The 24,161-nt window shown below is 34.0% G+C and overlaps 4 protein-coding genes across 5 annotated transcripts; 3 read left to right on the top strand and 1 right to left on the bottom strand.

Annotated features, from left to right (window-relative positions):
* Window positions 1-5,887: 5,887 nt before the first annotated feature.
* Window positions 5,888-7,515, top strand: LOC111242281 (plasma membrane ATPase 2-like). The gene is made up of 6 exons (XM_022784799.1): window positions 5,888-5,947; window positions 6,034-6,152; window positions 6,530-6,650; window positions 6,876-6,998; window positions 7,113-7,291; window positions 7,383-7,515. Exons 1-6 carry the CDS (start codon window positions 5,888-5,890, stop codon window positions 7,513-7,515), a joined length of 735 nt encoding a protein of 244 aa, XP_022640520.1.
* Window positions 7,516-9,403: 1,888 nt separating this feature from the next.
* On the top strand, window positions 9,404-12,114 carry LOC106770414 (GABA transporter 1-like). Of its 2 annotated transcripts, none has more exons than XM_022785027.1 (7): window positions 9,404-9,671; window positions 9,890-10,012; window positions 10,163-10,257; window positions 10,410-10,551; window positions 10,670-10,800; window positions 11,024-11,239; window positions 11,449-12,114. In XM_022785027.1, the coding sequence occupies exons 1-7, from the start codon at window positions 9,506-9,508 to the stop codon at window positions 11,848-11,850; spliced, it is 1,275 nt and encodes a 424-aa protein (XP_022640748.1). In that variant the 5' UTR covers window positions 9,404-9,505; the 3' UTR covers window positions 11,851-12,114. The 2 variants fall into 2 exon arrangements, with proteins under 2 accessions (XP_022640748.1, XP_014511712.1); XM_014656226.2 differs by having other exon boundaries at window positions 10,365-10,551.
* Window positions 12,115-12,281: 167 nt separating this feature from the next.
* On the top strand, window positions 12,282-13,408 carry LOC106771209 (PRA1 family protein D-like). Its single transcript, XM_014657144.2, has one exon. It carries the CDS (start codon window positions 12,419-12,421, stop codon window positions 12,995-12,997), a length of 579 nt encoding a protein of 192 aa, XP_014512630.1. The 5' UTR covers window positions 12,282-12,418; the 3' UTR covers window positions 12,998-13,408.
* A 4,322-nt stretch (window positions 13,409-17,730) lies between these two features.
* LOC106769841 (E3 ubiquitin protein ligase DRIP2) lies at window positions 17,731-23,017 on the bottom strand. Its single transcript, XM_014655617.2, has 8 exons — window positions 22,812-23,017; window positions 22,475-22,701; window positions 21,710-21,809; window positions 20,082-20,412; window positions 19,497-19,939; window positions 19,319-19,369; window positions 18,390-18,462; window positions 17,731-18,156 (listed from the first exon to the last, which is right to left on the bottom strand). Exons 2-8 carry the CDS (start codon window positions 22,590-22,592, stop codon window positions 17,983-17,985), a joined length of 1,290 nt encoding a protein of 429 aa, XP_014511103.1. The 5' UTR covers window positions 22,593-22,701; window positions 22,812-23,017; the 3' UTR covers window positions 17,731-17,982.
* Window positions 23,018-24,161: the final 1,144 nt, after the last annotated feature.

Here is a 24,161-nt window from a genome sequence, read left to right as displayed (position 1 = left end):
GTAGGTCCTTCTTGTGAGGTCAACACTGATTACGTGGATAATATGGAAAATAATGTTCCAAAATTGCAGATTTCTTTCGATACAATAGACCAGGTGAAAAGTTTTGGTTTTGCTGTTCGGATAAGGAGCTCAAAGAAAAATAACAACAATCAATTGACGTTCATGAAATTAGTGTGTTCTCGGCAAGGGAAATACATTTCTTCCATTTCTCCAGAGTTCAAAACCCACCCCAGTTAAAGAAACGAATGCCCTGTTAGAATCACAGTTTCTCTTAAGGAAGGAAGATCGTATGTAGGGACAGTTGTAACCGAACACAACCATGACATGTGTCCAAAGAAATCAAATTTTATTCGTGGTAATCGAAAACTTAATATGCATGTGAAACACACTCTTTCCATGAATAATGATGCTGGTGTGTGCATTAACAAAAGTTTCATATCTTTGGTTAATGACACTGATGGATATGAAAACATTCAGTTCATTGAAAGTGATGCACGAAATTATATTGGGCAGCAGCGAAGGAGTTTTTGTAAGGAAGGAGATGGGCAAGCGCTTCTAAAATACTTTTCAAGAATGAGAGAATTAAACAACAAATTCTTCTTTGAGATGGAAATGGACGACCATAACAGAATTTGTAGTGTGTTTTGGGCTGATGCACGCAGTCGTGCAGCTTGTGTAGATTTTGGTGATGTCGTCTCATTCGACACAACCTACCTAACAAACAAATATGACATGCCGTTTGCACCATTCGTTGGGGTTAATCATCATGGTCATTCGATATTACTTGGTTGTGCTTTGATTTCAGCTGAGGACGCTTCAACATTCACATGGCTATTTAGATGTTGGCTAAGATGTATGTCTAACAAGCCTCCGATTGGTATCGTCACAGACCAATGTAAGGCAATGTCCATTTCCATAATAGTTTGTTTCCAACCACAAATCATCCTTGGTGCTTGTGGCACATAATGAAGAAAATACCAGAAAAGTTGCAATCGTACAAAAATTATGACTCATAAAAAATCAACTAAAGACTCTTGTGTATGAGTCAGTCAGTCCGGACGACTTTCAATTAGGATGGGGAAATTTAATCACATGTCACGGGTTAGAGAGGAACGAATGGCTGAGTTCATTGTTTGAAGAAAGAGCGAGATGGGTTTCGTGTTATATGAAACATCAATTTTGGGCAGGAATGTCAACAACCCAAAGAAGTGAGGGCATGAACGTCTTCTTCGATGGATTTATAAATTCAACCACAACACTTCAACAATTTGTCCTTCAGTACGAAAAATGCCCTACGACAAAAGGCCCAAAAAGAAAATGAAGTTGATTTCGCGTCATTGAATTCCACACTATCATGTGGATCTCAATCTCTTATTGAAAGACAATATCAAATGCAGTACACACAGGCTAAATTTGTGGAAGTTCAAAAGGAATTCAGATCAAGGATGAATTGCTTCATTAAGAATATCTGCACAGAAGGTTGTACGACTACATACAATGTCAAAGAAGAGTTCATTTGGGAGGGGCAATGTGGGTCAAAATTCTATGTTGTTGATTATGATTCTCTCTCAAACGACATTCATTGCAGTTGCAAACTTTTTGAGTTTAGAGGAATCTTGTGTCGACATTGCTTATTGGTCCTAGGTCAGGAGGATGTGCGTAATGTACCAACAAAATATGTTTTATGTCGGTGGAGCAGAAATGTACGTAAAAGACACACTTTGATTACAGCATCTTACAACAACCACACTCAAGAACCTAAGATGCAAAGATACCAAACTTTGTGTAAGTGTTTCTATGAAATCGCGGAGGAGGCATGTCATTCTGATACTGATTCGAAGAAGTTGTTTTCCGATTTAAACACTATAGGGAGAAGTTTAGGGGTAAGAATATCACCGACATTGATGTTGGTCAACGATGATGGATCTGACATGCATGCACATCCCCCTTCTAGTCAAGAAGGTCGACCACCTTGTGAAGTTGATGGCTTGATTGTTCGCAGTCCTGTCTTTGTCAAACGCAAAGGATGACCACGAAAAAAGAGAATGCAATCAACACTTGAAAAATTAACAAAGAAGAAAAAGTCTCATGATGCTAAAAATAAACATACAACAAATCATAGTGTGAGTGATACACAAATTTGTCATTTTATGTTTTTTACTAATACTATATGCTTATATAATCCTTCACTAATACTTTTATTACAGGAAACAACTGATTGTCATGTTACAAACATCCATAATGTTGAGGACCTTGAAAGTCAGCAGATGTTTGAATCTCAAGTGTCACAATCGGGATTCATGTCCTTATTGACATCTGCACACTACAATAATGATAATGATGACTTGTCACCATGTACTTATACACACCTTTAGGTGATGGACTTTTGGAAATGGACCAATTTTGGGGTCTGTTCCTTCATTTCATTATTGTTTTATTAAAATAACGTTTCATTTTCAAGTTATTTCGTATAGCCATGAATGAGAGGGAAGGTAATTTAATGTTTGATTTTAGATGTAATTTTCTATACCAAGGCAAAACAATGCCCAATTACACATGTGTGTCTAATGAAAATTTATAGTTAATTACAATTGTTATTGAACTCGGCCATATGATTCATTTTCTTGGAACTATTTGTCTGCAGGAGTAACTTCAACAGATTTGGGTGAACTATGTTTGTGATCCTCATAATGTGCAGTGGAAAGAAGTCTTGAAATATATACAGTTGATGTATTACATTTTGATGAAAGAAATGTATTATTAACATTTAATAGTAATGCAATTTGAACATTACAATGATGATTGTCTTACATTTGGTAATGATTTTTACATGGTTTAATACAACACTAACCATTATTTGTCTACGATATTTGTTGCACAATGTTGAGGAATTGTTTTTCATAATGTGTGTTTAAGGTGCTATTTACAGGGTATTATTTTTTCACTGAAAATATGCATTTCTAAATAAGTGCCAGATTGAAACATGCCCTTTTCGTGCAGTAACTTAGTTACAACTACCCACATATAATGTCTTTGCTACCACTTTCGTCTCTGCATCATGACTTCAAACATAAACGTTATTTTGGTGATGGACTGCAATGTAAACGCCTTATTAAAACTTAATTAAAGAATTGTATTCAACATATTTGGTGGATAATATAGCCTAGAGTTCAAAATAAGTTGTTGATTGAAAGATGCCCTCTTCGTGTCTAAAGTTAGCCTACACTACCCACTTATACAACCTTTGCTATCACTTTCGTCTCTGCACCATGACTTTAAACATAAACGTTTTTTTGGTGATGGACTGCAATGTAAATGCCTTATTAACACTTAATTAAAGAATTGTATTCAATATATTTCGTTCATAATATAGTCTGGAGTTCAAAATAAGTTGTTGATTGAAAGATGCCCTCTTCGTGCCAAAAGTTAGCCTACACTACCCACTTATACAACCTTCGCTACCACTTTCGTCTCTGCACCATGACTTCAAACATATACGTTTTGTTGGGGATGGACTGCAATGTAAATGTCTTATTAAAACTTAATTAATGAATTTTATTCAATATAATTGGTCAACAATAAAGTGTGGAGTTCAAAATAAGTTGTTGATTGAAAGATGCCCTCTTCGTGCAAAAAGTTAGCTTAAACTAGCCAGTTATATTGTCCTTCCTACCACTTTCGTTTCTGCACCATAACTTTAAACAACAACGTTTTCTTGGGCATGGAACTTGATTTGAATGTGTTATTAACTGATAATTGATGAATTTTATTGAATATATTTGGTTAACAATTAAGTGTGGAGTTCAAAAAAAGTTTGTCTAATTAAAAAAGTTTGTCTAATTAAAAAAGTTGAATATAAATGTCATCTTTGTCCAATAAGTTTGCCTAAAAAAAGTTTCTTGAATTAAAAAATAACGACATTTTCAAAGTTTGAAGATGATTGACCAACTAAATAAAACAAAAATCTCTTTCATCTACAATAACAGAAAAGTTCAAAAGTTGAACATGATTGGGCATCTAAATTCACAAACCTGCCTAACACTTTTATTTTATGCACACAAACATCACAAACAGAAATCAATGTAATTAAAACACTTTCATACTATCCAATTAACTTGAAAAAATTGCCAAAAAGTAAATGTTTGTACATCAACATCATAACTTCTATTATCCAGACCATGTAGTTCTGTAACATGTTTTTAAGGTTGTTAACATGAAAATATAACTACAACATATTGAAGTACTCATTTCTTTCTTCTACCGTCTGTTGTAAATGGAGTTTTTTGGGCCATACTCTTAATCCTTCTCCGGGGTGCAACTTACATTCAATCATACATTGTGCTTTCGTTGAGTTCATGCTGACCTTCACACCTCGAGGTTTGTTCGTGATGTTGAACCGGTGTGCTTTGGAATGAATCTTCACTTGCACTAAACGACTTATCATCAAAGTCTTCACCATTATCATCAAAGTCTTCACCATTATCATCATTTTTTACTTCACTTGCACTAAACGACTTATCATCAAAGTCTTTAGCATTGTCATCATTTTTGTCTTCCATCAAAATACTCTTGAAATGAGCAATACTAGTTTTCGTGTTGTCAATAACCCGCGTTTCTTCTTCTATAAAGCGAGCTAATTTGACCTTATCTACTCTATTTTGCTGGTTCAATGGCACATGATATTTTTCAACAGCTTCTTTCACTATAGCATAAGAAAGCTCTTCTTTCGAAATCCCAACATCAACAACAACCTGAATAAGTTAACAATTTCCTTTTTATCAATCACAAAATATAATAAACATTTAGCCAACACATTGCTTAAATGACAAACTACTCACTAATCCCTTATTGAAAGCATTTTTTATGAACTTGTCACCGATATTCATATGAATCCAATTCAACAACCTTGGAAACTTTGATATCCTTGTACTATACTTTGAGTTGGATGTCACAAAATGATGACAAAACCATACCTGGAAAGGGTAAATAGAACAACATTGACATAATAAGTCATCACAAACCTTAACATATCAATCTATTTCATTAATGATTAAATACATAACATATACCTGCAAAAGGTATGCACATCCAAAAACATGAAAATGGCTTCTGCTTCTTTCATTCTTCATTGTTGTTGAAGCACTAGACAAACTTTCTATAAAGTACTCATAAACTACACTACCCCACTTGTAGTTACCCAGACAGCCCAAATCAGAAACAAGGTCAAAAATAATTGGAAAAACTAATCCACTATGACTGGCAAACAAAATCTCACTTATCCCAACCAATAAATACAAGCTGCAAAAGTGTTTTAATGGAAAATTATGATGTTCCTCTAACAAAAATTCATACACCATCTTAACATCTACATTCCCATTAGGAAAGTAGTCCCTAAAAACACTTTGATGACCAACATTATTTAAATCAATAGGCAACCTTAAAGACAAACAAACATCAAGTTCAGAAAATTCTATAATTTTGTGTCCAAAATAAAACCCTCCCATGTTATCAACCCACCTATCACATAAATCACCCAACACATTCCTACCTATCTTAATAGAATTTGACAACAATAAAAACCAAGAAAAAATAGTCTTCTCAATAAAAGCCTTTTGTTCAGGATTCAGTCTTTCGTTCAAAGCACCAATCAATTTTGTCTTGCATGAGTGTTTAAAAACTAACTGCATACAAAAACATGGTATTTATTCAAATACATAACAACCACAAATGTATGCAAATGTAATACAACCACACATACCTTCTTCCTAGTATCAGAACATTCAGTCTTTTGACCAACTTCCTCCATTACACTACACCAAAAAAGGTGAACAAATATATTAAGTACATTATGCCGAAAATGTAATTCCAGCCAAGTTTAAACATATATATGTTACATGCATCATATAATGTTATCTCTCAGCCTGCATCACACCGGTTATCTCAACAGGTTTGTCATCCAAACATTCCAATGGCTTTTAAAATACCACTAGTGTGCTGTTGAGCTAATAACTATCATGGGTGTATCCTTTGGAGGGTGCCATAACAAAGACAATGACTGCCATTGAAGAGACGGCTGGAATGGATGTGTTATGCAGTGACAAGACAGACACATTAACTCTTAACAAGCTTTCAGTGGACAAGAATATTATTCAGGTCTTAAATGTTTTCTTCTTAGTTCGTACAATGAAACTGAACATAGCTAATGGTTTGATACAATTTCATATGGGCAAAATGTCATTTACTTACAAAGGTGAATTGGACAAGACATGGTAGATTCGTTCAAGCAATGCTAATAATTACACCACTCAATTATGAAATTAGACAACTCAACTTCTTAAAGAAACATATTATGGGAAAGTGATGAGCAATGCTAATAATTGACTTCAACTTACAATTTATGATAAAGCACTGAAAAAATCCTTTTCATATAATCAACCTTTACATTTTGCATACATGAATAGATATTAATGAATCTGACTAATGGTGTTATGCTAACTTTATTTTTCCAAACAACTATCAATATCTGGTGGGTTTTTGTTAAAAACTTTGACAGTGATATGGTTATACTTATGGCTGCAAGAGCATCAAGGCTAGAGAACCAGGATGCAATTGATGGTGCTATAGTTTCAATGTTAGCAGACCCAAAGGAGGCACAAGTTCAAAGATACCTTACTAGATTAACAAGATTAAAGCCTTTTTGCCATTACATTTTGCAGTGCATTCAAAAATTTTATAGATGCTGGCTAAATTAGTATCCTATATTAACAGACAATAATTTTTCAGTATTCTAATTTTAGCATTCAGCAAAGCAAGTTTCCACCATCTTCTGTAGTTGAAATCTGGTTAGTTTACTAATGGTCCTTTACTTTTGCAAGGCGAGAGCTGGAATAAAAGAAGTTCACTTCCTTCCATTCAATCCAACTCATAAAAGAACTGCACTAACATACCTTGATGCTGCTGGTAAGATGCACATGGTTAGCAAAGGAGCTCCAGAGCAGGTAGTACATAATCCAAGTCTAAAGAATAATAGTACCAACTAGAGTAATATTGTTTGATCATTATTTAACTATACTTATATAGTTATGTGACACCTTGCTGATGCAAATTAACAGACCACATTCATCAACAAAAACGACTTTCGAAGAGAAGCTCATCAGGATGCATGGGCTACTGAGCACAGAACCTTACATGGCCTCCACTCTGCTGAGCCAAAAGGGTTTAGCGATAAGCACACCTTCAGAGAAATTAATACATTGGCAGAAGAGGCAAGGAGAAGAGCAGAGATACCAAGGTCACTGTCTTTGTTCAACTTCAAACGGTTTTTTAATTTTAATTTACCATTAAATGGTTTTTCTATTAAAATTTTCTTCCTTGTCATGCAGGCTGAGAGAGCTTCACACTCTGAAAGGTAGAGTGGAATCATTTTTTCTGATAGAAACACTTAAAACAACTAATCGCTTTGATCTTAAAGTAGTAGATGAGACTTTCAACACAAATGTCTTAATACTTCCATAATTTAGAGTGAAGTTGTTGATTCAGGATATGTCCCCAGTTTTAATCTACTTTTGGATTTTGCTTAATGATTTTGTGACTACTATTTGATTAATGATAGCAGATTTAAGTAAACAATTGTGAGGATTGTCTATTCTTAAACTCAAATTATTCATTGAGATCATATATTTTATTTGAAAAGGCTTTGGATAACTGGTGGTTTGTGACATTAGCGTAGCCTCTTTCAATCAATGAGTTTTCTATACTTCCATGCATAAACTGTAGTGTTGTTCATAACTTCAGTATGAAGTATGGTTCTGTAATTTTGTATGACAGGTATGCAAATATGGTTTGGACTAGGTATGCAAATATGGTTTGGACTAGGACAAAAATATTAGTATATTGTTCATTTCGTTTTGCAATAAAGAAAAAGTAATGTTGTACTAAGCTGACCTTATAGTGCACTCACGTTTCCAATTACCTCACAATTCCAAATTAAATCATCCTAATATCTTTCCTTTTAATAAATTAATTGTTAACAACATCAATATTGCTTTCAAATTTCCATGATCAACAGATCTCACACTTGATCACAAAGCAAGCCATTACAATCAAACATTCCCATATACAACAAAAAATCGAAAATAGACCTACCTCGCCAAAGGCAGGGTAAGACGGTGGAATGAGAAAGCAAGCCAAGCCGACGGAAGGAGTCAACACGAAGGGAACGACGACCACGGTGGCAGAGCCTCTGGGTCGTCGATGGTGGAAACGGCACGACTGACGCTGGAACAGACGTGAAGATGACCGGTGGGAAGAGACGCGAAGGTGATCGGTGGGAAGAGACGCGAAGATGATCAGCGGCGCCGCCTCTGGGTGGACCTCCAGTGGCCGTTGAACGGCGAACGACGGTGGAGTCGTGAAGGAGCTTTGATCGTTGGGAGGGAGAGTTTCTCTCTCTAGGTTTCGTTCTCGCAATCTGAAAATGAATTTGAATTTCGGAAAATGTTTCCTTCCAATTTCTGCTACCGCCCTTCATTTTCCACGTCATTTAATTTTTTATTTTATTTTCTTAAGGGTGAACCAATGAGAAGCTGACACATGTCATTGGTGTAAAAAATTTGTCACCCAGATAGTGTCAAAGTATCATTTCCCATAATATATTGCCAATGCAATATATTCTTTTTATCTTAAAGAAGAAAATTTAGTTAAAAAATGATAAGGTATAAAATATCTTATCTTTCTCTCACTCTTTTTAGTATTTGATTATGATTATTATTACTCTCATCACGTCATCATCGTTTAAGATTACCTTTTTGCCGTTATAAAATTTAGTTACGATCATTTTCATCACTATCATACCAATTATTACTAGTATTAGAGTTCTAAATTTGTTATGACAATTACCATTACTTTCAATATTATTATTATTGTCAAAATTTCTTATCATCGATTTCATTATTATTATTATTATTATTATTATTAATAATTAATTAATTAATTAATATTTATGTCATCTTCAACATCATTATATCCTTGATATCCTTGTTATATTTATTGAAATGTGTTAAGCTGAAACTTGTAAAAAGGAAAAAGTTTGTTTGCCAGTCTCTTTAAAAATGTTTGACATTCATTTGTCTTTTGTAATGTCAAATTATCACCACTCTTGTATAAATAACGAATGGTTGTTTGGTAGGTTGCTATGAAATAAATGATTTTGATTTTTTTTCATCTCATGACGCTTTTTAAAAGACTAAAATGCTCCTAATAGTTAATCAGTTCCCATTTCCGTGTCGGACCATGAAATCTTGCTTTTTAACTTCCACTAAGGTTGTAGTAGAATTATGTCGCTTTCTGTGTGTCCATGATTTCGGCTACGGGCAAGGAAAAATGTCAACAAATGTGGAGAAGAATAGTGTAAACTCCAACTACAACATGAATGAGAACAGCAAGATAACATAAACTAAAATATCTGCGTACAGAGTGGGAAAAGGCAGAAACAAAGTAATTCAGAATGGGGTCAACGCGAGACTTGGAGACAGAGAAAAGTGATTCAGAAGAAGCAGTGAGAGGTAAAGGAACATGGAAGCAAGCAGCGTTCCATGTTGCCACCACCATTGCCACCCCTGCTGCTTATGCCCCTTTGCCCTTCGCTATTGCTTCTCTCGGTTGGCCTCTTGGTAATTTCTTATTTATTTATTCATTCCTCAATTGTTCTTAACGGAAATTTCATAATCCGGCAACTTATTTTAAATTCTGCAGTGGTGTCGAATTGTCTCCACCAGGATCCTGATCAAGTTTTATATATTTTATTCACTTTCGTATGTTTTGTTCGACTTACGTTGGATAATTAGTTAACTGGTTTTATGTTGGTGTTTCTCTCTATGAATGGTTTCAGGTGTGAGTAGTCTGGTGAGTGCAACACTAGCTACCTGGTACTCTAGCTTTTTGATCGCTTCTCTGTGGAAATGGAACGGGGAGAAGCACTTTACCTACAGACATCTGGCACATAGTATTTTCGGTTGGTTTTACTGCAAATAGTTTCCTTTACCACCTTATCCTTATGTTAGTCCTATAATATGTACATGTTATTTAATTTCTCTGCTTGTGGCATTAATGGCTATGACTGTCAAATTCAATAGTCTAATTTCTTGTTTATTGATTCCTGAAGGATTGTGGGGGTACTGGTCTATTGCCATTTTTCAGCAGGTAGCTTCTCTGGGTAATAACATTGCCATTCAAATTGCAGCTGGCAGCAGCCTTAAGGTTATGCATCTACCCAGAGTTTAATTAACTTCAAGTCTTTTTATATAAATCTTCTTATGGACAATAAAATCCATTTTGGGGGATGTGGATATGTTCTTTTTATACAGGCAGTTTACAAGCACTATCATGATAATGGAACATTGACCCTGCAGCATTTTATTATTTTCTTTGGAATCTTTGAACTACTTCTCTCCCAGCTCCCGGATATTCACTCACTGAGATGGGTAAATGCACTCTGTACTTTCAGCACAATAGGCTTTGCTGGTACAACCATTGGTGTTACCATTTACAATGGTAAGCTGGTAATGGATCTTTTTCTTCTTGTCTGTCAAAGCCACAACACCTGATTGATTCCTCCTCTTTATTTCACGGACATAAACTGTCTGAATATTTGATTTCCAATATGTCTTAGGGAAGAAGATTGATAGGACTTCAGTAAGTTATAGTTTGCACGGTAGCTCTGCTTCTAAGTTCTTCAAAGCCTTCAATGCGCTTGGGACCATTGCCTTTTCATTTGGTGATGCAATGCTTCCAGAAATACAGGTACCTTTTAGTTCTAAGTCTCTTACATTAATATACATGTTCTTTTGCCTTGATATTGTAAACAAGGTTTTAGTTTGCGGTCGTGGTATGACCATGATCCCTGATGTTGTTGCTGAAAATTATGGATAAATGTGGCCAACAACAATTGTGATCATTGACTGCAAAAAACCTTGATGTTGTAAATAGTCACTAGGCCTTTTGTGACAGTGCATTCCTTTTCCAGAATACGGTGAGAGAACCTGCTAAGAGGAATATGTACAAAAGCATATCAGCAGCATATACTGTCATTGTATTGACTTACTGGCAATTGGCCTTTTCTGGATACTGGGCATTTGGATCAGAAGTCCAACCTTATATTTTAGCTTCACTGTCTATTCCAAAATGGACTGTTGTTATGGCAAATTTGTTTGCAGCAATTCAAATATGTGGATGCTTTCAGGTACCTCTCTTGCACTTCAATATAAAAGTACTTGTTTGAAACATCTTCTGGTAACATGTCCAAGGTCAATCAATCTTTATCTCACTAGTGTTCTTTTTTAATTTACCAGAAGGAATGACCTAATAATTTTTTGTTATTCCGAATACGAAACTTATATCATGGTTCAAGTTCCTCTGCTAATGGAGTTCTTTGCTTGCATCATTTGTCAGATATACTGCAGGCCAACATATGCCTATTTTGAGGAAGGAACAGGGTTCAAGTCTAACAAAAGTAGTAGCTATTTTCCCTTCAGAAATCGCCTGACACGACTTATATTTACTTCCATATACATGGTTCTTGTTACTCTTATTGCTGCCGCAATGCCCTTCTTTGGAGATTTTGTGTCCATCTGTGGGGCAATTGGGTTTACTCCATTGGACTTTGTGTTCCCTGCTTTAGCATACCTCAAGGCTGGAAAAACGCCCAATAATTCCAAACTTGGCCCTTTCCTGCGACCATTAAATATTTTAATAGCTACCTGGTTTTCATTAGTTGCTGTCTTGGGTTGCATTGGTGCAGTCAGATTCATAGTGGAAGATATCAAGAACTACAAGTTCTTCCATGATATGTGAGGATTGAGAAACATCATGGTTGGTGATAATTTCATTAAAGTGGTGAAGAAGAGATCATGTACAGTATTTTCTGGAGCTTTCTTGTCACCCTTTTACATATAGAATTAATTTTTCTCCTCTGAACTTTAGTCATTGTCGTTAGATAATTGAAGCATAACGCTTCACTAGTCAACATCTTTTCATGTCCCGACTTTATAGATGGAAGCATTTTTTACATAAAGTTAGCCTTTTATTTATAAATACCATATTTTTTTTTAGGTAGTCATCAATTTCTTAATAGAAAAGGCATGAAAAGGTTTTTATTAGAGAGCGGAAACAATAGTCAAACGAAAGTCAACTGTTTTGGTTTTTTGGCGCCTTTATAGATGGCAAAATCCCGTAACCGACGTCTTTCGCTTCGCACTGAATAGTTGATAAGTACTTAACAGAGCTTCGTCACAATCACAAAATAACTTTTATTACACTGAAACGACACGAAGCACCTTTTCTTCAAAAACCTTCCTCCTCAACACAACACCAACTTCTTCTTCGCCTTCCGTTTAGGGTTAGGGTTTCCAACTTCCACCCAATGTCGTCTATTAATCTCTCGCCCCTTTCCTCCGGTTACAATTCAATCCCTTCCATCTCACGCGCCACCGCTCCTTCCGCCTTTTCCACGCGGCGTCCATGGGATGAGTTTCTTGCACTGCGCTCCTTCACGCTCCCCTACTCCCTCGGCGAAGCCACGCTTCGTGTCAAGCGCAATCTTGGACACTTCCGTGTGAATTACGCCTTGATCGCGCTCCTCGTCCTGTTCCTCAGCCTCCTCTGGCAACCCATTTCACTCATCGTGTTCATCGCCGTGTTCACCGTGTGGTTCTTTCTCTATTTCTTCCGTGACGGCCCTGTGGTCGTGCTCCACCGCACGCTCGACGACCGCCTCGTTCTTGCCGCGCTCGCTGCCCTCACCGTGGCGGCGCTCGTCCTCACCGGCGTCTGGCTGAACGTGGTTTCAGCTCTGCTCGTTGCGGCGGCGTTGGTGGCGCTGCATGCGGCGTTTCGGAACACCGATGATTTGTATATGGATGAATCGGAAGTTTCTGATGGGGGTTTGGTCTCGGTTGTTGGCGGTAGCCCAACGAAACGAACAGGGCAAACTAGAATATAGTTGGCTGTGGTATATACAACAATTTGTTTCGTTTAATCGTTGTTGTATTACGTGCATTGCATATATTCGAAGAAAATAGAGGCTCCAGTTTAGGTTTTGGTCACTTGGAAATGTGAATTGTGTCCATATGATAGTTTTACGTACCGTGTTGTTAGCATGGAATGGGTTCGATGGTGGCCCTTTCTTTTTTTCGTGTTCACTGAATTCGTGTAAATTCTTGAATAAGTAACTCATAGGTTAAAGCAATCGAATTCAATTTCTGTATTTTGAGTTCCAATTTGGTTTATGGCCTGCTTTGGTGTGCTTTCTGCATTTGTAATAGGTTAGTAATAATGGATAAAAATTGACTTTTTTGTCAAGTGTAAGTATAAATAGACTTTGGTTGCTTTGAAGAGTGGACCATTTTGGTTACTCGTTTGTTGTTTTTACTTTCAGTTTGCTATTCTTGCTCTTTTTTTGAGTATATAATATGATTAAATTAAGAACATATATTCCTTAGTGGCTTCCTTTTGTGTAATGTTATGCTTTTTGGAGTAGCTTGATTGCAGTTGTTTTGAGATTTGATTTTGTTGATAGATATGTTTTTGTTATATTGTGAAGACAATGCGCTACAGAGCGTCTTTTAGTCCCCTTTGTGAATCAAGTATTGAGACTTACTAAGTTGCTAGTGTCCAACATTTGAGAGAACTGAAAAGAGAACCACAGAATTGCCAACTTATTATGGTCTACTTAAACCATATGTCAAGTAACTGCCTAACTGTTTAGCTGACACCTAATTTAATCAATGTCAGTTGCCTCTTCTTGGTTACCTAGTTTAACTGTTGGGTGGAAGTTGAGATCTAATCCCACAAACATGGAAGGGCAGAATGTAAAGCTTACGCAATCAAACTGAGGGTTGAAACTCTTCCCTCATCCATTCTTGAGTACTCTTTTGTGTTCTTTTCTGGAATGTTGGACATGGGTTTCCTGGTTTTTCACATCATAGGAGGCATTTGGATCTGTAGTTGTTAGGGTCATGGGTAAATTGGATAGAAATATGTTGTCATTTCTTGTTTTACTAACAACTATACATTTTTCAATTTTTTTAAAAAATGTCTGTAGGAAATGGTGCAAACAGCTTTTTATTGTTTTCACTATTTCTTGTGCAATTATTCAGAAACAGGAAATTGTTGAGAATGATATAGCACTTTTGTATTGATGAGTGAAAACTGGAAATGAGATATAACATTTTTGCCCGCAAACTGAATCTGGCTCTTAAATTCCCAAATATTTATTGGTTATTAAGATATAAAATATATGTAATCTGTCCTTGTTTCATCACTTGCCTCCATACTAGACTGTTTTGCTTGGAAAATTTGATTTTTTTCGCCTGAAAATTATTCCTTAAAAGTGATTACTTGACAGATTTCTTACTATCATGTTAAATGTAGTCATAAAATCAATTATTGTAATTTATATTCGTTGGACACGCTTAGTTGTGCTGAAATTATACTTAATAGTTGTATATTTGATAAATATTGTTGATATATGTATTATTTTCTAAATTCTATTAGAAGCTATTGAATGAAGAAAGAAGTTAAGTTGTAGACGTAGCAAGAGGACAAATAGGATAGGAGTTTGTGTATATAAGTACTGCCTGGCACAGACATGTGATGGAAATAAATAATTTTGAACATAATTGTTAGACATAGGAGACTATCAATCTGGGCTTTAGGACAAAAAATCGTTTTGGGCATTAAATGTTTATCAATGGCAATTACCCATATTTTTATAAAACAACCCATCTCCACAGATATTATCTGAATTTTATCCTTAATTCTTTAACTTATTTTTGGGATATGTTTAATTATTTTTACTTTTTTATAATTTTTTATTTTATTCAATTTTTATTTAACCTTCTTATTTATTATCACTATAATTAAGTATGATTAAATAATACAGAATTAGCTGAGTACTAGCAATTACAAACAAGTGTAATTCTTCTTCTTTTTCTGTTTTTTATAATTGTTTTTCTCATTGACTACCAATTATTTTACCGTCAAACTAAACTTTCTTATTTCCAATTTAATTACTAATTGAGTGAACACAATTACTCCCTTTTCATTATTTGCATCTTCACATTAGTTTTCATATGTGATCTAGAGTTGTGAAAACGGATAATTCGGCTTGACTCGGTCCAGTCCACTATGAGTTAGTCACTTAGTGAGCCAACTCAACCTGACTCATTTATGGATGTTGCTCCCTCCACCTCCCCAATGTTCCTCCACCTCCCCACTATTTTCATTTATTTCAAAAATATTTCGCATCTCCCGACTATTTTCTTTTATTTCAAAAATACACTACACCCCAAAATATGAAATTAAGAGAAAACTTCAATATTTAGCTTCTACCACTTCCATTTTATATTAATAGTAAATAATAATATATTATTATTATATACTAACTTTATAATCACAAAAAAATTAAATAAATTCTAAATCTTTAACAAATAACTTTTCTTTTATATTTTAAGCATTTAATAATATTTTTATATTATTTATCTAATAAATTAAATACTTTATTCAAGTTTTTTGAGCCGAATATGTTTGTAAGTTAAAACATAATATAATGTTAAAAATTATAGATATTAAATGTAAAAACAACACACACACACATATATATATAAACATTTTTCTAGAAATTTAGAACAAAAATCCATTTATTAAGCAATTTGAAGAAAAAAAAATATATTGAACAACAAAAATAAGATTGAATCAATCTTATTTAAGGGAATATATCAGAAGTTCAAATTTCAGCCATGTAAATACTCCATTAATGAGCCATGTAAATGCTCCATTAATGCAGAGAGAGAAATAGAAAGATTGGTAAGGATATTGGGGAGGTGTAGGGTATTTTTGGAATAAAAGAAAATAATGGGAAGGAGTAAAATATTTTTGAAATAAATGAAAATAGTGGGGAGGTGGAGGAACACTTGGGGAGGTAGGGGAGCAACACCCCTCATTTATTAGCGAGACAGAAAAATTTGAACCTCATCCACCACGAGTGGTTGGTGGATAAACGGATTGACTCACTGACTCACTTAATTACAATTTTTAAATAAAAAATTACAAACTTTCGATAATTCTAATATAAACAAATTTCACTCCTAGAGTGTTTAATTAATTTTAAAAATAGAAAACTTAAATAATTTTTTCAAGCAAAAAAAATAAATATCTTTTTACAAAATTAAAATTTAATAAAATAAAATTAGGTAGGTGGGTTGGTGGGCCAACCTGACTTACCACGGGTTCAACTCATATGAACTGGGTTTAAATGAGTCCAGTTGAAATTTGACCTGTATAAAAAAATACAACTTTTTTAAACCCAACCCAATTTGAACCGTGATGGCCAAATTGACTCGCGGATTATAACCCATTTTGACAATTCTAATATCTAATGATGATATTCTTTTCAATTTTAAAGACTGAAATAGTTGAAATAATATACAACATCAAACTTTTACAAAATCCAAAAAGATTGTTTTCAGCGTGCAATAGTTATTATTTTCATGCTCCATCATTTCATCATTTTCTCTTGTTTACATTACAATTTTTTTTGTCCGTTTCATCGTGTTCTTATTTAACTTTACAATTTTTTTTTACTTCATTTCATTGACTATTATATTTTACAAAATTAAAATGATAGAAATGTCAAATAAAAAAATATGAATATGGTTTTAGAAACCAAAGAAAAAGAAGAATAGATAATCAATTTAGCCTGAAGCTCTGGATGAATTTGCTATTATTCATAAAGAGGATATAACAAATCCAAATGATAAAAAAAAAATATAGAACAATTCAGCTATCGATAATTTTGAAAATATTGATATTACTAATTATAATAAAGAGCAAGAAAAAGAAAAATATTCAAACAAATTATATTGTTTGAAGTAAGTATTGTACATGAGAACACTTAAGTGAAGTTCTGAAAAAATACTTATGATTCATGATAATAAACAAATATTAATGAAAATTTTAGAAATCTAATAACAAAAAACACTTCAATTAGACATGACAATTTGCAAACTATAATAGAGACTATTATTCATAATTTGATCCATACATGTGTATAACCATAATTAAATAGATTTAATTAATATAAATATTTCCAAAAGTATATAGCCATAGAAAAAGTTGCGTGTATGAATAGTTAATATCAATAGACATTTTTATGAATGTTTATGTAAAACATCTACAGATAGATAGAGACAGGTTAATCATGAACAAAAAGGAGAAATGTTAATGTAGAACGAGCTGAATATTTTGTTTCATTTGTCTATTTAGTTTTATTCTGCATAACAGCTCACATAGATCAATGACTGGACAGGACAAGCAGATTCCATAATTTGCATTGTATAAATTTGCCTCATGTTCATAGTTTATGATGTTTTCACTGCAAGAATATTGCATGAATTTGTCATTATTTAAATTTATTTATTTACTAGTTTTATTTGACAATTTTAATTATTTAAAATTTAATTTTAATTATTATTTTAGCAATATACATCTACTATAATTTTTTTAATAAACTTGTACTTCAAAATTTAGAATTATAAAATTATAAATATTACTTTTTTTTTAAAAAAAAAAAAAAACTTATAAAATTTATTATTTTTCTAATTTTATTAAATAAAAATAAAATTATTAAAATCCTACATCACATATTTTATAACTTATAATTTAGGGATAGCATTGTAAAACAAATAACTGCTTTTTGCTTTAACAGGAAGATATAATGTGATTTTGTAGCAAATATCCAAGAAACCATCTGTGGCAGCCAGTGTGCAAATGAAAAGGCATGCTCTCTAAAAATCAATCACTACCATAACTAACTCAACATCATCCTCTGCTACTCCAAATTTATCATTCTACAAGGAGAGGAGATTCCTCATAATTATTCAGCCTATTATCCTGCTACATAGTAGTGTAGCTATTGGCAACTCATGATCAAGGTTGTTGGACCTTCCGACCATAGGTTAGGATCATCACAAAATCTTTCCCTGAGGATCCTATGGTTGCAGGAATTCTGTGGCCTGTAGATGCCGTATCAAGCCACAATTCAACTAAATTCTGTACCTGTAGTGAAGGAAGCACAGGATGTCCCATGCATTTGATCTCTACCTGCAACAAAAGTAACTTCAGATTATAAGCTACAAGTGCACATCTTTAAAGAAGAATAGTGCAACATGTCATACACGAAAAAGACAAATAGAAAACTTTAATGATAAAAAAATGCAAATGCTAAAACCCCAGAAGGTTCAGTGAAAATTAATCCCTGTGAAGAACCAACTTACCAGAGTCCTTGACCCTTTGCATGAATATAAATGTATTTTGCATATCCAACAAAGACTTACCTCGTCCTCACTTTTCAGGCCCAGTTTCTTCATTAACAACTTTTGGATAAATGAGACAGGTATGCTTCCGTCCCTTGAGAAAAATGAATAGACAGAGAAATCAGCTCGGTTAGTTCTATATTTGAAAGCATAACCAGTTTCTCAAGCATTCTTCTAGATGGATAAGTAGAAACTTGTACAAAAAGAGAAAGAGACGTTATACACTAACAGTGCTACTAGAGTTATTGATAAGAGGGGAGGCAGGGATGCATCCGCGCATGTCGGTAGAATTGTTCAAAGAATTCTTTAATTTCGTGCATCCATGGCCTCTTTCCTTTATTTGGACAGTCACAGATTTTTATCAAGCTTGTCCTTTTGCTATTTCCTTTTTCCAATGTCATGCTTAAATAGCTAACATATTACCTTGATATGCATATGTTCCTACTAGTTCAATTCTCCTCTGTCTAATTGATGGAATAATAGATCATTGACTACTGAGGCATAATCAGCCAAAGGTCAAACCAATCACTTCCTTTGGTGTTATTTGATAAGTTGCATGAAAGTTTACCATGAGTCTATTTGGACAAACTTCTAACATAAGCTCATGATAGAAGAGGAAAAATTAAAATTAAATTCTTCATAACTAAAACTAGCTTATGTATTAACTAACATATAGAAGTTCTCTCATATAACTCCTATATTTTTTTTTTAACTTGTGCATAAGTTAATTTGAGCTTATGAAGAAATTAATTTCATTTTTTTTCTTTTCCTTTTTGTTTCCTAAAAGGGCTTACGAAAAAGTTTGTTCAAACAAATCTGTACCCTAGTGTGGATGGGCTTATATAAATATTAATGAATAGCTAAGTAGAATATTTTCATTTAAAAGATATAATTAAGTCGTAAGTTCGTAACACTGTCTACATTGGTCCAGAAAATGACAAGGAACTTACTTTATTCTTACATAACTTGAAGGAATTTGGGGTAAAGGTGCATCTCCTTCCCTGAAACATTAGTGGGAACTTAGTACAAGTAGAAATATTCAAAATATGATTTACGAAACATATATAATAATTACTGGATGCCAAGATAGAATTTGTTAATTCAAGTTTCAAAGCTATGTTTTCTCACTGGTTTTCAGAAGCTGCTAAGGAGAACCAAATTGAGTCATTCCATAAAAGGTTACTGTCATTAGCATCCAGAACAGCCTGAGGGGATATTCTAGATTCTCCAAAAACAGGTTCCTTTTTTGGGCGAACTCTTCGCAGTTTGTTGGGTTTTGCTGTATCTGGAGAGACATGATCAGTGCTAATCTTTTCATCTTCAACTTTTGCCTTGCGCTTATTTTCCTCAAGTTTGGATTTCAGCACTTTATTATCGCTGTCATTTACTTTCACGGATTCTGGTTTAGCATTAGACGATTGCACATTAGACTTGAAAGACTTACTCCTACTTGCAGCCTCTGCTAAATAATTCAAAGTTTTCCAAAGATCCCATTTTGCTTCCTGTGTTTCAGCACCATTCTGCAGTCCTCTATTGCATATGGATTGACTATTTTTACAAGGTGACAAACTCTAAACCAATAAGAAAAACACATTGTAAACTTAGGCAGGTGCCATCAGGGAAAACAAATAAGCCAAGATAAAAAAAAAAAAAAAAAGTCAACAGAACCATATATGGTGAGCACAACGAGAAGAGCATGACCGTCTTTCCTACCTGTCCCGCACTCTTTGCAGACTTGTTTGAAGTGTCAGGTGAGCATGAACTATCTTGGCGATCTTCCAGTAATTCCTCTTCTTTTTTAATGAGCTTTTCAACAGAGAAACCAGAGCCCTGCAGGCCTAGTGCCTTTCTTGTAGGTTTTGTTCTTCTTCCTGTCATGGTTGATTGTGTAGATACCCTTGGAGTGCTGACAACCAAAGATGAAAGTGATCTTTCCTTTCTTCTAGCTGGTAATAGTACTGAAGGGATGGCTACAGGTGCCTTCTGCTTTCTTTTATTGAAAGGGAAAATTTTGTTCCTTAAATCTTGCAAACTGTTATCTGGCCTGGGAATAGGAAAAACGTGCAACATATTAAAAGAGAAAAGCTATTTCAGAAAAAAAAAAAGAAAAACTTAGTTGTGTGCTTCAATGTCAAAGGCATTCATATAAAGAATAGTGATGAAGGTAATTAATATAAAGCATATATTATTTTTTAAGTTTTGCAAGTTTTTCCCATCTGGTTGAGACTTGAGACAGTTTGCAAAACTATCTATGCATTGTCTCTAACTAATTCACCAATACTAATGCCTACAATGTTTGATTCATGTTCAACATTATATGCTATTATAGTCCAAAACCTTGGTCTTTTATGATCAAGCTCCTTTGCTAATAGGATAAATCCATCAATTTTGGACAAGGACTAAAACCAATAGCATCCTGCCTCGGAATAAAATGGAATGAAATCTTCTACAGACAAAGCAAAACTAATAAATTGAACTTAAATATACTCAGCTAAAGAATATTCTAAACCCCAAATAATGGGGTCAATTATGTCAGCCATTCCATCTATTAATGGGATCACAACTATTTTTATGATTAGTCCTTATCTGATTCAAGCTAATACTTCAGATGAAAAATTATTAAATCCATCTGATGGAGTTAAAGCACAATTGTTAAAATTTTCTCTTAAGTTTTGGTTTTATGCATCTTAAATACTTTGATATTTTCTATGGCAAACATCAGAAGCGTAAAATGTATGCATGAATTGAAAACTTCAGAAAATAAACTGCAAGCATACTATGAAAATAGTAGGCTGTTATCTATGGATGACAAGCTGAAAGTATTTTATTCCCTTGGATGTCATAGTTCACTTGCATGAACATTACAACGAGTTATTATGATGCCACAAGTGGATTTAGGGAGCAAGTTTCCAAAAATTTAAGAAATGAATGACTTTATGTGATGGCCACATCACAACATCAACAGTTGTCTTTCTTGCGTGATGTTGCAACGTAATACCAACCTAGAGGAAGATCTGATTGCAGCATGATAGATCTAATACACCTGTTTGTTACCTTTTTCTTTCCATAATGTTTGAGCAACTTAGCAGTATTAGACAGCTTTTAAGTGCAAATCTAGACAGGTCAATAATAAATTCGATTTTTAAATGAAATGTCTTGCATCTCTACTTTAGCAGCTTTCAAAAATTGACATGCAGAACAGAATCTCTTGCCGGAACAATAGACCAAGGTAAATCAACACCTTCCATTTTTGTAGTTACTCCCCCCCTCCCCCTCCACTTCTTTTTGAAGAAAAAGTACAACAAAAGGGGGATTAGTCACAATTATCTGAAGGGACTGACCTCATTTTCTCCAGCGGAACAATGCCCAAATCAATGTTGCATACTGGACAATTTTCCAATTCTTCATCTGTAATTTTATCATAAATGCACTTCCTGCAAACTGCATAAAATTCTAAGGGATCAGTTTGTCCGTCATCCATGAAGCATTCCTAATAAACACAAATTTCTCATCACAATATTCATGAGAATCGAGAAAAACCATCAGGCATAGTTACTTACCGTATAAACCTCCCCAATTAACAACATAAGAAATGAAGCCAAGTAAATTAAGAAAGACTATTGTTGAATGGTTTATAGAGTTGGATACGATTTTCCTAAATATATAGGCATTAAAAAAACAAGAAAGTTTATTAGCTAAAAAAACACCAGAAAAGTACAGACGCAAGAAAAGTTCCTATCACGGAAAAGAAAAACTAGCTGTTGACACAGTGGGCCAAATCGAAGCACAGACCTTCCTATTGTGTAACAACCATATTCTCCAATGGTGTGTGACATGGGTATACTCACAGAATTTTCAAAAGTATTTACTTACAAAACACCCATATCTGTAATTAAGCAAATACCAAATACTCCCCATCTTGAGTATAACAAGCAACAAACCCAAATGAACAACGCAAAAACCGGAACAAACCCCATGAATGGAAAATGCGGAAAGAATCAAAATTTGAGAAAATTCAGATGACACTGAATAAAAAGGCAAAAGGGAACGAATAATAGAAGGGATAGAGTGAGAAGAGATTAAGAAGGAAGCGATTAATTAATTACACGTATGAAGGCAAAGAGAAATGGCAGTGGCCTCCTTGAGGAACTTGTTGCAAAGCGGGCAAGTCATGCATGCTGCAATCGCATCCCTCTTCACTCTCGCCAGCCTCTTCATCGTCATGGATCACCAAACCTTAACTCTCACACCTCACGTATGTATGTATATGTGTGTGTATCCTATGCTATCCACGGGAGTGCATGCAAATTTACGTCCACTTCGCCAGAATCACCTGCATTAACACCACCATGACAAAGAAGCACACATATAACACTCCCAAATCAAGAATCAAAGGCCGAATAATAAGATATTATGAGCAGAGAAAGAAGGAGCGAAAGGGACCTAGGTAGTGTGGATCGGTGAAGAATGCTATAGAAAGGAGATGGGTCGGTGAGATTGGACGTGGATTTAGGGGTAGCTTGTTGGATTCGAACAGTTGGTGTTGTTGAGGTTGATCTCAATTGAAAGGAGAAAAGCCTTTAACCAACGCTCCAAACTGGTTTTCTCTCTTTTGTCTTTTTTTCTCTCTTTTTTTTTTTTTTTTTTTTTCCTTTTCTCAATCAAACTTTGCATTTATTTTGTTCGATTTCTTCGAGCATTTGGATTGTGATGTCGGATGCAAAGATAACGTGCACCGCTGCGCTATCCTACTCTAAGCTGCGCACTCTAGATTAATAGATTATTAGTGTAACCGATTCGTTGGCAGGGATTTCTCTTGTCTGCGCTCTCCTGCACCCCAAGGTCAATGTTCTCGCCCCTCAACTCAATATTTTAGCTTCACTTTTAGTCGTTAGTATTTATGGTCTTTTATACTTTTAATTATTTCATTTTGACTTTTTATCTTCAAATTAACAATTTTTTCTGTTGACTTCAAAAGCTATATTTTTATTTTTCTAATTTTATTCTAATATTTAAAAATAATTTAGTAATTCTTTTATAAATTTCACTTCACATTATATGTACAACGTTACATGAAGAAGTGCACTTCTTCCTAAATAAATAGTTTTAAAAATTTACATCTCATATTTAAAAATTCATAAATAAACCCCATCAAATTTTTCATACAATGTCACATATGTCATCCTAAATAAATAATTTTAAAAATTTACATTTGATTGCAAAAAATTGTGCAATGATTTTATATTATTTGATGTAATACAAATATTGTTATATTCTGTCTTGCATAAGAAAGTGTAAAAAACAAAGTAAGAATGTTACACCAGAACATCTTTTTTAAATAAATAATATCACATATTAATTAGTTTTGATATACAATTCATATAGAAAGATGAAATATTAGATTGACCTACCATTAATATAGAAAGTGGAGATATTACATGGGTTGGATACACAAATAACATATTTTTTACATGGTTATCAATTAATGTAAAAGGTCAATTTTTTTTATATTTCTAAATTTGATGTAAAATGTTCAAAAGGATGTTTTCTAATAATGTTTCAAGCAAGAAATCTATTTCCTTTTATTATGTCTTCAAACAATGCATTCCTTAGCTCCACAAAATTGTCTTAAGTCTCTTTACCATTTCACATTTTTTATTTCGAAATGTCTTTCTAAAGCTCTTAGCTTTCTTTTAATTCTAATCTCCACTTCTATTTGTCCAATAAAACTATGTTAAACAATTTAATATCTTTAAAATCAAGACATTTTTTTTTCATCTTTTAACTTACATA

This window comes from Vigna radiata, chromosome 8 (assembly GCF_000741045.1).
Source record: "Vigna radiata var. radiata cultivar VC1973A chromosome 8, Vradiata_ver6, whole genome shotgun sequence".
Taxonomy (NCBI): domain Eukaryota; kingdom Viridiplantae; phylum Streptophyta; class Magnoliopsida; order Fabales; family Fabaceae; genus Vigna; species Vigna radiata.
The sequence above is the reverse complement of the archived record's forward strand: the minus strand, read 5'-3'. Positions and strand labels throughout refer to the sequence as shown.

Excerpts from the sequence above, each read along its gene's own strand:
- LOC111242281 (XM_022784799.1), top strand. The coding sequence starts at position 5,888 with ATGTTACATGCATCATATAATGTTATCTCTCAGCCTGCATCACACCGG. Across the intron at positions 6,153-6,529 it reads GTGGACAAGAATATTATTCA|GGTTTTTGTTAAAAACTTTG; the intron begins GGTCTTAAATGT and ends CAATATCTGGTG. Across the intron at positions 7,292-7,382 it reads AGAAGAGCAGAGATACCAAG|GCTGAGAGAGCTTCACACTC; the intron begins GTCACTGTCTTT and ends CTTGTCATGCAG.
- LOC106770414 (XM_014656226.2), top strand. The coding sequence starts at position 9,506 with ATGGGGTCAACGCGAGACTTGGAGACAGAGAAAAGTGATTCAGAAGAA. Across the intron at positions 9,672-9,889 it reads TTCTCTCGGTTGGCCTCTTG|GTGTGAGTAGTCTGGTGAGT; the intron begins GTAATTTCTTAT and ends GAATGGTTTCAG. Across the intron at positions 11,240-11,448 it reads AAATATGTGGATGCTTTCAG|ATATACTGCAGGCCAACATA; the intron begins GTACCTCTCTTG and ends ATCATTTGTCAG.
- LOC106771209 (XM_014657144.2), top strand. The coding sequence starts at position 12,419 with ATGTCGTCTATTAATCTCTCGCCCCTTTCCTCCGGTTACAATTCAATC.
- LOC106769841 (XM_014655617.2), bottom strand. The coding sequence starts at position 22,592 with ATGACGATGAAGAGGCTGGCGAGAGTGAAGAGGGATGCGATTGCAGCA. Across the intron at positions 21,810-22,474 it reads TTCTCTTTGCCTTCATACGT|TTTGCAGGAAGTGCATTTAT; the intron begins GTAATTAATTAA and ends AATTTTATGCAG. Across the intron at positions 20,413-21,709 it reads GTTCCGCTGGAGAAAATGAG|GCCAGATAACAGTTTGCAAG; the intron begins GTCAGTCCCTTC and ends TCCTATTCCCAG.